This window comes from Rattus rattus, chromosome 3 (genome assembly GCF_011064425.1).
Source record: "Rattus rattus isolate New Zealand chromosome 3, Rrattus_CSIRO_v1, whole genome shotgun sequence".
Lineage (NCBI taxonomy): Eukaryota > Metazoa > Chordata > Mammalia > Rodentia > Muridae > Rattus > Rattus rattus.
The window spans coordinates 3,332,516-3,347,349 of record NC_046156.1 but is presented as its reverse complement, the minus strand read 5'-3'; the positions used below and the strand labels follow the sequence as shown (position 1 = coordinate 3,347,349).

General features: G+C 37.8%; 1 protein-coding gene across 11 annotated transcripts in view; it reads right to left on the bottom strand.

Moving 5' to 3' along the window:
- Positions 1 to 14,834, bottom strand: part of Lrrc7 (leucine rich repeat containing 7) — a 453,319-nt gene that overhangs the window by 151,908 nt on the left and 286,577 nt on the right. The window contains exon 8 of one of the 11 annotated variants that reach the window (XM_032897098.1): positions 11,610 to 13,309. The exons of the other annotated variants lie outside the window; for them this stretch is intronic. Within the exon in view, the coding sequence (XP_032752989.1) occupies positions 13,303 to 13,309 (7 nt within the window). The 3' untranslated portion in view covers positions 11,610 to 13,302. Of the gene's footprint in view, positions 1 to 11,609; positions 13,310 to 14,834 lie in introns of those variants that run through there. 11 annotated transcript variants of the gene reach the window in all.

The following is a 14,834-nucleotide window of genomic DNA, read 5'->3' as shown; positions in this document are numbered from 1 at the left end:
AATTGAAATGACACCTGCTTTAGTATTTAATTTTGCTTACAACGGCAACCTAAGAATAAATTTCACCTAGGGTAATTTTCAACTGTCCTTAACTAGGTTTAATTTTTCCAGTGGATATAATATGGGATGAAGATTATTATACTAAAATATGATTATAACATTCACTACTTAGCAGTTTTGAAATAAAATACAGCAGGATAGCTATCAAGAATAATTGACTGTAAACTAAAAATATCAACGGGTAAGAAATCTACTTGACCTGAAGAAACTGAATGTACTTCATAAGAAAACTAACTTCAGTTCAACAATGTAAAAGATACTGATATCTAATTACACATTCCTTATGGGTAATTACACCTGAATAAAGTAAATCTTGTTTTTAAATAGTCATAGTATCTACCACCGTTTCTCAGTATATTCTGAAGAGAAATTTAGTTGAGGGAAGATTAACTTTGTTCAAGAGAACAATATTTGTTAATTATCAAAGAGGAAGAAATTCTGACTCCTCAAACCATAATTTTTACTGAGTACAAAACAAGCCCACTGCTTAAGCTCTTTGCCTTCATTCCATAATGATGTTTCACACCACTTACTAAATCCTCTATAAATTAAGCTTTTATTTTTAACCAAATAATTTTTCTCTAGTTTAGCTCACTCCTTTGCATACTTAGATGATAGGCACTACAATCTAGCTGCAGCATTCAGGTAACTCTCAGCATCATGGAATCCTTATTAAAGAACAACAACAACAACAACAACAACAACAAAGCAAACTCCTGTTTATTAATAAGGACGGTGGCTTAAAGATTTAGCTTGTATGGTATAACAATCCTAGCATAGTAAATTTGGTACAATCTCAGCTCTGGATCTTATCTAGGAGATCTGGTAAATTCAGAAATAAAGTGATCATGAAATGTCTTCATTGATTTGACTGGGGTTTATTCAAGCTAGGGGAAGGCCGATTGCTAAGGGAACTGGTACTTCAGGGCTGAACTTCGACAAGCACTATGAGATGGTGCTCGAGCGAGAGTTCAACCGAAGGCATTAATGTCATCATTTTCCTAGCTGTTAAAGTATCTGGTATGTTTTAGAAATAGCAACATATTTTTTCAGTAAAGTTCTCTGCTACATGGAGATCAAAGGTGTTCTTATTTCTTTTAACATTCATGTTCAAGGGACAGACATGAGTCATGTTTTTCTGAGTAAGCCTATTTCAGTGAATTATTCCTCTGTGAGTCCACTATCAGGGCCAAGGTATCACAGCCTTCACCCTGAGAGGGCCACATCCGAGGAGTGGAGAATGACCACCACAGAAACCAGAATATGAAATTCCCATTTCCACAGGAAAACATTGTTCATCTCAATGAAGCTGCACTAGAAAAAACTGGTTCCCTCTCTTCTCTGCCTTCTCTCCATAAATATCACCGCTTCCTTCCCAATATCCAAACATAATAGAAGCCTGGAGGCTATTTCTCTATCATCTTCCAAAACAACATGCCACAGCCCTGGTCATTCTGCCCCTGTGACATCTGACATAGAATAGGTTTCTTTCATGGTCTGCCATTGTTTTAGTTTACTTTCCTGATTGACAGCTACCTGGCATTTGATAGTTTCATCACCAGACTCTGATTTCTGCTCCTAAAAGGATAAAAGATTAAAAATCTGTATCATCCTCCCTCGAATAATCCCTGAGGTAGCTGGATCTGGTAGATTTTGGCTTGAAATACATAAAACTTCAGTAAAAGTTCAAAAGTTCATTGGACAATGAACTCAAGCTACTTGAAAATTTGACCACAGCTTACTTTCAAGTTTTACTGGCCATAACACTTCTAACATACCATCTATAGCCAGAGGAGAGAGCACACCATTCATTCTGAGTGGCTGGCCCCCTTATATAGCCCTGCTTTGACAAATCTAAACCCAAGGTTAGGGGATTAAAAGAGTCCTTTACACACACCTGGAAGATGCCTAAAAAATCAAGAAGGGTGATGTAAATGAATAATCATTGTAATAAAGTTCTTCTCTCATATATTGTATCTGAACCACAGTTCCTCTCCTACCCCTCACTCTAATCTCTTCCCCCTACCTCCCCTGTTCAACATTCCACCTCACTTCTGAAAAGAGCAGGCTGCCTAGGGACACCAACCAAATGGCATAACAAGCTACAATAAGATCAGGCACATACCTTCACACCAAAGCTGGATGAGGCAAACCCGAATGAAGAAAATGGTTCCACAAGTAGGCAAAATGATCAGGAACGTCCCCCGATTGCACTGTTAGGATTCACGTAAGAATACCAAGCTGCTCAGCTATTACATATGTGCAGAGGACCTAGATCAGATCCCACAAGTCTCTTTATCTCTGTGAGCTCCCATGGGTGCCAGTTAGGTCATTCTGTGGACCACGTTCTAGTGTTCTTGTGGTGTTCCTGACTCCTCTGGTTTCTCTAATACTTCCTCCCCGTCCTCTGCAGGACTCCTCGAGCTCAACCTAGTGTTTGGCTGTGGGATTCTGCATGTGCTTCCATCAGTTGCTGGGTGAAGTCTCTTTGGTCTCTTTCTAATGAGGAATTGCTAGGGGAAATATATTTGGCTTCTTAGAAGAAAATTGCATATTATAAAAATTGTTATTTTATCTAGATTAAAACTATAGATAACACAAGATGAAATCTCCTTGTACTCAATTTGAAGTCTCTTGGTACATGCACACTCTGTGTGAAGTATCTTGGTGCATGCACAATTAGTGTGAAGGCTCTCATATAAGGCCAAGCAATGAACAATGTCCCTTTAGGAATCTATGTGCTTTAATATCAATGAGGAAAAATTGGACAAGGCATGGAAATCCATCACTGCCTTCTGCTCTGAAATATATGGCCTAGGTGGTCTGAACACTACTGGGAGGGCCTCGATGAGTGGAGCGTTTGTTACAGTTACTTCTAATTCCACATGATGAGCCAATAAAACTCATTGGTTCTTGTCCTACACTATTTGTAAAGACCACAGACTCTAATTCAAAATATGGGTTATTATTTAGAGGAAACTAGCCCACTGACCTTTACAACAACTTACAAATTCAATTTTTTTTTCACATTTTCAAACAGTTGGAAAAAGCCAGAGATAAACACTGTGCCCTATGAAAATGACCTGAAGTTACCACAGTACAACTGTTCTAGAACACAGGACCAGGGAAAGGGTAATCAATTAAGTACCAGAGGCTAGAAAGGCGAGTATCAAGGTGCCAGCATCTAGTCAGTACCCTCTTGTTGCATTCTCTGAAGGAAAGGCACTCTGAGTTTTCACAGGGCAGAAGACCCAAAGATATGGGTAGGAGATGGTGTCTGAAACCTCTTCAGAGTTCTTAACCCTGTCAGGGAAGGGGTAGAGCCTCTGGCCCATATTGCTGCTTATGTCTCATCTTTTACTACCACACCATTAACACCTGAATTACAGAGAAGACTCTTTCATGCCCCAGCACCACGGACACATAGACATTTATGTACTTCCTGTCAAGGCCTGCATTGGCTTTATAGTGGCAGCATTGAGGGCAGATGACTTTCCATTCCAACAAATCCATCATAGGCTGAAAATTCTATAAACCATGGATTTAGTAGCCCTAACCTTCAGAGTTCTTATGTTTGAAAAATGAAGTGTTGTTGAAATACGCTTCTAACATGAGTTAGTAGTTATAAAATACTTAGATGGCTCATGGTATATACTAACTAGTGTTATAGTTATTTTGAGAAGTGGATCCATAGAATCAGGTTAAGAAGAACTGTCTGTATTATGTGACTCAATCAACACATTTCAGACAGTGAAGAAGTCAGGCCTGTAGTACAAATCACCTAAAGAAGATTTGGAGGTTGAACTTCTGATAGATGTAGTAAGAGAGTCGCATATCACTCCTTCAGCACTCACAGATAGCCACTGCATACCAAGCACCAAAAGCAGGCAGGGAAGTGAAAAGCTCAACACCACCTTGTTTTAGAAGGAACACATAAAACAAGCAACAGGAAAAAAAAAAGGGACATGTAGGTGAATGCATGGGACTGAAGAGCTGAGTAGTGGAAGACCATGGACAGATGCTCCAGTCAGACCACATGCAGGAAGAAAAACTCCAGATGGACCAAAACGCCACTCATTAATCTGTCTTTAACTTTTAATAGGTGTAAAGCCATTATAAAAGGTTACAGATAAGAAATGAAATGCTCACTGGATTCTCACACACGGACCTCACAATATTGCTAGACTAAAAAGTAACCCACGGCTGTTCCTGGACACCGTCAACCTTCCTGAAGGAAAGTGACTCCTACCATTTCTTATAGCACAGATTAGTTTACATTATCGCATTTGTAAATGAAAAACATATATTCATTGTGCCTAGTTTCTTTTGCTCGACCTTCAACAGAGTCCTTACATAAATTTTCATAGAAGCCTATTTGTGATAATCCAGATCTGGAAGGAAGCAATCAAAATATCCACTAGGATGTGAAAACATAAATGACTCTACTATATCTGTACAATGGAATAGTACTCAAGTGATAAAAATGACATTATAACATCTCTTTATAATACTTGTTTAGTGAATAAAGCCAGGCATAAAAGTGAACATATTCACAATGATTTTCTTAAAAATTTCAGAAGATTTGAACTAATTTCTGGTGACCCAAAACCGAGATGTATTTGGGTGGGATACAGGATGAGATGCCCAAAAGGACACACTGAGAATGGATTTGTATGTTCATTTTGTTGATTGGTGTTAGACCTTCACTCTGAGCATGTATTCCAAAACTTAGAAAACTACACACCCTTTCCCTAGCTTTATATAGAATTAACTAGTGCCTACAAACAGCACGTAACAACAGCATCTTATTTTTTTCAGTCTGTAATTAGGTTTACACTGATGATATCTCTATAATCTAGATAAGAAAATATCCATCACCTCTAAAGCTTCCTTTATTAATTTTGTTTGTATTTCACCTTTTAATTAATTCATTTTGTAAGAATATCCAACACTAATTTTTTTCTATCAATACGTTTCAAAGTATAATGCTTTGGTGATAACTTGGGCTTTGTGCTATAGAACACATCTCTTCATCTCTTCATCTCCTGGAGGAGGCACTCTGCAACAGGAATTCCCCTGCCCCATCCCAGATAGCCAGAAATCTAGTTTACATCAGTGTCTCCCTTTATTTCCATATACAAAGAATCATACAGAATTTGTCTTGACTGACAGTTCAGCAGCCCGCCTCCTGTATACTTGTAGGTTGTAGGTGGCAGATTTTTCCTCAAATAATGGAATTACTGGGTGTGTATGCTCTGCCTTCCTTATCTGTTGTTGGATTTTTACAGTTATTTTGCTATATTGATTGCTGTGAATTTATACATTTTAAGTTTGTGCAATGTATGTCACTTATTCTTCAACAAAACTGTTTTCAATAAAAAGGAGGCCTGCTAATTCCCCTAACAAATATTGCTAAGAACTTTCTGAGATCAATACACAGTCAAACCTCTGAAAATACACAAATCCTTAGACTTTTAGAACATTATTTTGGTGGTCATCAACATAATGGTAGCTAAGAGCTGGGCTGTTGGATGTAATCCTTTCTTTTTCATCTGGCTAGCCCTGTGACCTTGGGCAAGATGTTTTTCAGTGTATCCGTTCCCTCATTTACGAAGTGGGACATAGCAGATTTTGCTTCAGAGTGACTATGCTACTGAGAGGACTAGATGAGTTAATCTATGTAAATAGTTTCAAATTCAAGTATTAGCAATTCTATTAATTACTACAGTCAAAATTCCCCCACCAAATTAGGTAAAATCAAATGCGCATTATCTTATGCCAATTCACCTTAATGAGGCTTTAAAAAATTTCTTTCTGACCTAGTAATTGCATTGCATGAAGTCTGGAATGGATGTGTCCTTCATTGGACAATGAGGCCCCAACGAAAGAACTTTCCAGTTTTACCAGCCTCCTGTTCATCTCTATTTTTTGTAAAAGATGGTCCCTGGTCTAGAATGCCTCTTCCATAAAACCAAGAACGTGCTGAGAGAACTGCTAGGAATGCTTATATTTTACAATGGAGAAATTCTGGGTTCAAATGTAAGTGGAGACATTTCCTCAAGAGGCTGGGGAGATGACTTGGTTGGTAATATGCCTGATGCAAAAGCTTGATGACCTGAGTCCAGATCCCCACGTAAAAATCCTGGCACAGCGGTGAGTGTCTGCAACCCTAGGGCTAGTGAGGAGGTTGGGAACAGTTGGATTCTGGTTACTGGACAGCTGATCTAGTTGAAACCTGAACTCTAGAAACAGTGAGAAAACTTGTTTCAAAATGTGAGATGGGCGGTGATTGAGGAAGAAGACACCTGACACCGATCTTTGGAATTTACATATACCTTGTATTCATGTGCATAGGCCTACATGAACACACACCACAGGCATATGTGCATGTGCATGTACACACACACTCACAAACATACACACATACTCATACGCACATGTATTTATTTACTTACCCATCAGTTAACTAAAACATGTTATTTTACAGCTTTGCTGCAGTGAAGTCAGAAATGCAGATGTCTCTCTCTGAGGTGCTGATTTTCTTTTAGTTGTATGTAACACCATCTGTTTTATTTTGTTTTGCACATCTGAGCTTTTGCCATGATGGTAATTCAACTAAAAGGGAGCTAGTGTTTACACCTTTGCTGGTTGCTGAATGCCAACCATTTTTGTTTCAACACTGTTCCACAGCTTATCCTATTCCAATAGTCTGAGATCCAGCATAGTCCCAAATCCAAAACTTTTTGAGCCCTTATAGAATGTAATAAGTGGAAATTTCCATACCTGATCTCATGTAACAGGCCACACTCAAATCTCAGGCTTACTACCAATATTGTAAAATTATTTAGGCTCTGTATAAAAGGTACATGTGAGGTTAAGTGAATTTTATGTTGGGGCTCTAGTCCCATCTCCACGATACTTCATTATATTAACATACTGATAGTCCAAGATAAAAAATGCAAAATAATTTCTCTCACACATTCAAGACAGGAGATATTTAGCCTGTCATAAAATGATTGAAATTGACATCTCAAATGTACTAGGCCCTTGAGAATAATTCTGGGTATAGTTTCACAGTTTTGTAAATAGACACATAAAATGCCCTTAGATATTTTAGCTTTATTGTTTTTATTGTATATAATACTCTTGAACAATCATCAGGAAATTCTATTTTCTCTAATTGTAACAACTCCTCTATTCATTCACCGAAACAACTTTAGACACATCAGTTTACCTATCACTGGGGATGCAATGCTACATAAGGCTGTCTTGCTTCTAAAACGCCCACGACAGAGACCCTGGAATGATCCATAACAGAATATCACTCTAGTATTTCATGCCTAATGTCTCATATGCTTTTATAACAGAGAGACTGGGGTTGGAGAGCAAGGAAGTTCTCACCCAGAACTGATATTTAGGTTGGATCTTGGCCAAAACAATAAAGGAAAACCATTTATGTTCAAGACGAAGCACATAACAGTTGGTGCTTTGGCATTTAACATTTTTGGGTTCTTTGTATTCACAAAAGAGCAAATGTCTCAAGTAGATACTTTGCAAATGAAATACAAATTCTCAATAAACATAGAGAAAAGTGTCAATATCTCTAGTCGTCAGGGAAATGTAGATCAAAACTGTATTGGCATTCCATCTCACTCAAGTCAGATGGTCATCATAAAAAAGTTAAGAAGCCTAATAAAAACAAATTCTGGTGAGGATGTAGGGAAAGGGGAACCTTCAATACATCATTGATGGGAATGTACCTTATTTTAACCACTGTGGAAATCACCATGAAGGCTTTTAAAAATTTTAGACTGGAACTGCCTTATGATGGAGCTGTAACACTTACGGGCATGAATGCAAAGGAAAGAAAGTCATCTTACTGCAGAAACACCCGCATACCCAGGCTTGCTGTGGCACTTGGTTCTCATCAATAGTTGACCAAATAAAGAAAATATAGTGTATATATACAGTAGGTTTTTAATTCAGCCATAATAAGAACGAAATTGTTTGCACACAAGTGGATCGGACTGGAGATTATTATGCACAGTCAAGTTAGGCACATTCACAAGGACTAGTATCTCATTTTTTCTCCTCATATGTAGGGCTAAGGGAAACAAGAGGGCTGTCAGGGAGGAGAAAGCACGCCACGTGCAGCCAAGTATTTGTATAGCTCATATATGCTCCCAGATAAGCTGGTTTCTAATCATTTACTCAGTGAGGTCCTCATTTTTGACCTTGTGACTTGTCTTTGGCTACATTAGAATATGCCTCCATATTGTATTTAGAAAATAATTCTTAAATCCCAGGGCCACAGAGTGAAGCTCCCAATTAAGAGAAGATCTGGAATACATTTGAGTATATCAACTTTACTACTGCATACTGCATAATAAAGCACGTGTCTTTGAATATCCCTTAAATTTACTTCCAAATTTGTCTCTCCATTCTACTTCCTTTTCTCTGTCTTTGGTTCCATAGTGCTCAGTCTCTGTTGGCCTCCTTAGAGCAACTTGTCTCCCAGTATACCACATTCTCTGCACACTATGGACACTATTCTCTGCATTATAATAAAATTGTTGGAAAGGATGTTTAATTTCCCTAAACAGTTATTTGTTGTGATTGAAAAGATTCTAATTATTTGACCCCTGGCCCTTACTGATACTTTATAATTGTACAGCCCATTCTCACAGGAATTCTCAATTTTCTGTGTTAAGAACTCTAGTTTCCATACCAGCTATAAGGTCCACCCATCTTCCATCCTCTAGCATCTCTTTGTGTTGGGTGAAGTCCTGTTATGTGTGTTCCCAATTACATGGACATTCAGTTCCAGCTTTTTCATGCAGTCCAGAGGGCAATTCCTTTTCTCCAGCCTAGCTCTTTGCTAGATTCTTGTTCTTGATGCCTTAGTCTTAAGACTTTCACTGTCAGCAGGCTCAGGGAAATCATTATCATGTGTCTTCTTTCTTCATTGTCTATAGTTTGGCATGAAATGTTTTTATTCTGTCTATTAACAACCTGGCTGGAACCTTACAAATATTAAAAATATAAGATGACAAATACCAAAGACTGTACATAATTTAATTATGTGAAATGTACTGTGCAGGCAAATTAATAGAGTCAGAAAACAGACAGGTGATTTTCTGGGGCTGGGATTAGAGAGAGGATAGGAGTTGATATTGACTGAAAAAATTGGATTCTGGTGATAATTACACAGTTGAACAATATTGACTTTTACAGTTAAAATGAACATATTTTATATTCATTGCATAAATGATATTAAGACTACTTTTTAATGAAAGTAGCTTCAAACTTCAATGAAGTGATTTTAAAGCAATTAAAATGGAATGGTATGTATTTCTTAGCATCCCATCAGTAATGGCTGTGGCTTACTTTCTTCTGACTAAAACTTTTTCACTGTGGCTGCGCTGTTGCAATACAGTATAAAGTGAGTCCCTTGGTAGTTCTCCCTAGTTAGGCAACTTATTCCTTCTCTGCTCATCCAGTTTTGGGATAGGACATCTATATTGTAGTCCTTGCCTCAAGGATCAGGTATCTGTGTGGAAGACAGGTTGAAAGATTGCAAGGGCCAGAGGTAGTGGGTGACCTCAAGGAAACAGTATTTTCTAGACAGAATAACGTAGAAGCATACATGAGCTCACAATGGTGGTGAAAACATGAATAAGACCTGTATGCACTCAAGCCAGACAAGATCCCAGCATAGAGAAGGTGAGTAGGTATGAATTACCACCTCTAGCTGAGTAGTCATTCCATTTTGTAGCTGCTGGAGGTAATCTTATTTTTTTCTTTTTTTTTAATGGTGTGATATTTGGTTTATTGACTAGACTTCAGGGTAAGACTTTCATCCAGGAGTGGTCAGGTCAACACAAACTGAGAGAGAGAGAGAGAGAGAGAGAGAGAGAGAGAGAGAGAGAGAGAGAGAGAGAGAGAGAGAGAGAAAGTTGGAAAGTTAGGTGCATGGGGGAGAAGGAGCTGGGAGAAAGTGGGGAATTGAGATGAATATGAAAACACAATGTATGGAATTCTTAAAGAATGTACTGCATTTTTAAAAGGAAGCTTAAATTTCTGGTGTGTTTATATGTTACATCATATCAAAAAGGAATTTTGGGTTGGTAGCCCAACTTACCTTACCTAGACTTAAAGCTACTCTGCAGTTTCTATATCCTCAGGTTGTTCTAGCTTTTTTTCTGTGCATCCAGCTATTATATTTTTACCCCCACCCTCTGAGCAGGTTTTGCTATGTAGCCCTGGCTTGCCTGGAACTCATTATGCGGCCCAGGTTGACTTAAACTTGCAGCAATCCTCCTGCCCATGCCTCCAAAGTGCTGGGATTATAGTATGTTTCATGATGTCAAGAACTTATTTTCTTATGTCAATAAACACAATGCCAGTCTTATCCAATTAATTCTGATAGCTATTGCCAGAAACAGGAATGTTAGAAAATAAAACAAGTCACAGTCATAGCTTCTTTACATTTTCTTTTTAACAAAAAATTACTGTTGAAAATTTAAATTTCCCACAGTCCCACACCCTTCCCTGATTAAGCATGAAGAAGAGGGACAACATAAAAGAGGGGGGAATAAAGAGCCACATGGAAACCTGCTAGCTCACAAATGAGCTTAAAAAGAATGCAACTGAAACAAACAAAGGGCAGGGAGAGGGAGGCTGAGAGTTGAAGGATTAAGCAGGGGTGGGGTAGAGAGTGGAAGGAAAGAGGAGGACATTGTTGCTGCTGGGTTATATATGATATATGGATATATGAAAAAGCTTTATGGAATTCTGCTAGTTAGTAAGGTAACTTCAAATTACAATGACAATGACAAAAGCAACAACAACAACAACAACAACAACAACAAATTCGAATGGACTTACTCTGTATGGCTGGGAATAATGTTCCCTCCAGGAGACATGGATTATTAATTGAAAATCAAACCACAAGGCATGGGATATCTCTATATGAGTTACTGGTCATAGAGATCCTTAAGGTCCCCAAAATAACATAGGCTAGGGCCATTGACTTTGGTCCTCCATCACAACTTCATGATAAGACTCTTGTTGAGAATGCCACAGTTTTTCTACAGGACATAGAGAAATAAATCACTCTTAAATTAACCTGAAAGTGAACTCCCTGCTGGCTAGCTTCCATAGTGTTAGTGAAGTGAAGGCTGGGGGATGGCCTGACACCATGTGTGTGTTAGCAGAGCAAGTAACTTAGTGGGTTATCAAAAATAATAAGAAAAGAATTCAGGGAGCTGGAAGAGAGAAAAAAGGGCTAAGTATGATCATATTTGATGGTATACATGTATAAATTTTTAATAAAATATATTTCAAAAGTATGATTCACTAAAAGTTGTTTCAATGACAGTAAATGTATATTATTAATACAGTTCGTTCTCTCGTTATTTTATCTAGTTTTAAAAACCAAATATTGTCATTAAAATGTATTTTATAAGATATGCACATTTACTGTCTTGTTCCAGTAACATGTATGATAAAAGATTAGATTGACACAAACAGATGGATTTAGAATTACTGATATCTGCTGAGGCGCTCACAGTGACATACACAGGTCAGGGCAAACGCAGGCCAGAGGCTATACTGTGACATGCTCTGGTGCCCTAGTTCCGTCTGTCTCTCCTCCAGGTCATTCTTTGCTCAGATAATAGTTAGCTCAGTCACTGATTTCTGCTCTATAATCTTTCAGTGGTTACGCGTTCCCATGAAATCAGAGGGCAGCCTGGTTTACTGCAGTAAGGACGTGTCCACAAAGTAATTTCCCCATCATCTGGGCACAGCTGCCAAGGAGGTTGCAGCATTATTAGAGTTTTAAGCTTTGACAGTGGGAAGGAAATGCAGTGACTTTCTTGGGACATCATGGAAACAGAAGAGTGATGTTTCTTTTTTTAAAGCATTTTCATGGCAAGTGCTCCACATTATTTTTAAAATAAATTTTAGGAAGCTGAGTGCTGGTGATATTTGAAGAGCATTGAAAATTCATAAGAACACATTATATAATCACACCGAGATCTTACAATTTATATTAAGGAAGCGAGAAGGAATGATGGCTTGACTTCTTAGAATAGCACATGCTTTTCAGAACATTGTTTCTGAGACATATGTGCAATTATGTGAAAATGACAGAAGTCAGCAGACAGCATACCCTGCTGGAAATAATGCTGTACACATTGAGAAACTTTACAAACACATTCATAAGTATTCATAGACAAACAAAGCCATACATAATTTTAACAAAGGGATCAAAACCCACTTTTGTGTGCATGTGAGGTTTATACAAATGGCCTTGCATTCTAGTGCACTTTCATATTTTATGTATTTGCCATAGCAGAATGCACAAGACAAGCCCAGAACATTCAGAAAGATTCATTTTGGTTCTATAGCATAGGTTTTTAATAAAGTGTCAGATTTTGTTATGTCCTAGACAGTAAAATGAAATAGAACCAATAGCAGACAAGCTTTTAAATTCAGCACATTCCATTTGTAATAGAAAGATCCTTCCAATGGTGTTTGGCCAAGCAATATCCTCAATAAAATGGTTATAACTTCTGTCTTTTACTTTCTTCCCCAAAGGAATGACCTGAAAGATGCATCATGAAGGTCCTTTTTTGATAGACAGCATGGTTCTCAAAGCTTCAGTAACAAATATGTCCTATTTCTAATTGTATGTAAGAAATAGGAATTATAGTTTTGTTCCCACTTGGGAATCTGTCACTGTGCAAAACAAGCTCACAATGGAACATCAGGCAGGAAAACTGGGCACATTCAGTCTCTGGAGAATTTGATGGATTAGACAGCTCTCAAATGATAGCTTAATCTATTTAAAAATAACCAAACCATATTCAACAGCAGCGTTGTACAACACACAGAAAATAAAGTTGAGGAAGGTTAGGATTTGAGGGTTCCTGCAACTGATAAAATTTCATATTTACTGCACGTGATGGCAATACAATACACTTGGAGAAAAATTAGGTCTCTTGGAATATCGCCATTAAATTTTAACAAAGACCAAACATTGTGTAGAGAGAGGCAGTAAGGCTGCCCCTACTGGCAGGTAGCATACCACAAATGTTTGGTTTCATAATAGGGTTTGGGAGAACTACCTCTCCAAAGTCTACTGGTGCCGAAGCTCCTGCTGCTGCCGCCTCCTCCTCATCTGTAGGTGCCACTGTACAGTCTCAGGCGACTGGGCAAGGGGAACACTCGGGATCTTCAGATGCTAAGATGAGAAAAATCAATTTCAATGCCCAAAAGATGGAACTCCTGAGGCAGAAGGCGACTACAGTAACTACCAGTCGGTCAAATATGACAGGGAGGCAAAAATGCCAACTCGTTTTAAAGGGGTTGCATTCAAATAGAACTTGAGGAAGATATTGGGTGGAAGAACAAGTCTAGGATTAGGGAAAATATCAGTAATGAAACTTAAGGGAGTGTCTGGATGTATAACTCATACAAGCTTCCTGCACTTAAAGAGAATGCCAGATGTCACTGGATAATCAGTGTAATACACCATTGTCCGGAATAAATTCTGTGTTGAAAATTTCTGCGACTACCTGTGCTCATATAAACAAGATGTTCTGTAATACAAGAAATGGTGATGGATGCTGTTCACACCAGGCCAGAGTCATTATCTTCATACATTCCCATCCATGCAGAATACATCTCTTTAATCTTAACATGCTTTTTAAAGAAATAGCTTTTGTGTAAGAAAAACCAAAGATGCCTGTCTTCTGTCTGCCTGTCCATCTATCCATCTATCCTTCCATCCATCCATACATCCATACATCTATCAATCTATCTTTTATCCATCTATCTATCGGTCTGTCTGTCTATCCATCCATATGTCCTTCCATCAATTTATCTTTTATCCATCTATCTATCATCTATCCATATCTATCTATCTATCTATCTATCTATCTATCTATCTATCTATCTATCTATCTATCTATCTATCTCTATCTATCTATCTATCTATCTATCTATCTATCTATCTATCTATCTAATCTAATTCACTTATCTATCCATCCATGTATCCAACCATCCATCCATCCATCCATCCATCCATCCATCCATCCACCCATCCAATCTCTCTATATATGCATGCCTCTGTAGAATGATGTATTTCACTACATTAAGAGAACTTTTTCACTGATGCGCCTGGTAGCACATGCCTATAATCCTCACACTTGTAAGTCTGAGGCAGAAGAATGGTAAATTTGAGGACAGCCTGGGCATACACTAAGATCCAATGTCTAAAAAAACCAAATTTCTGATTAGAAAATTATATTGGGTTTGAAACAAGCAAATCTTTTTCTTTTTAAATAAATATTTCCTAATTTTGATGACTTCATGTTTTAATAAAATATGAATATACCTTGTGTTCTGAAAAAAAAAAGGTTTAGACTCTAATGAAAGATTGTAAATATATTAAAACAAAATCATTTACAAGAACATTTACTATCTCTGGAAGCCACAGTACATCATGGCTGTTAAGTAAAGAAATCATTTTCAAAATCTGGCATTTTTACACAGGCACTTGTACTGGATCCATTACATTTCATGCATGGCAGAGTGACAGACGAGCACAAATTATGACAGATGCTCAATGAGCAGAATTTGTCATAGAAGCCATTCTGAGTCAGGCAATCAAACCATTTCCTGATTTCCTTTACACTTTACTTCCAGGAAGGCCATCAATCTCAGATTTCAATTAATGGCTGATACAATTGGTTTTTTCCCACAGT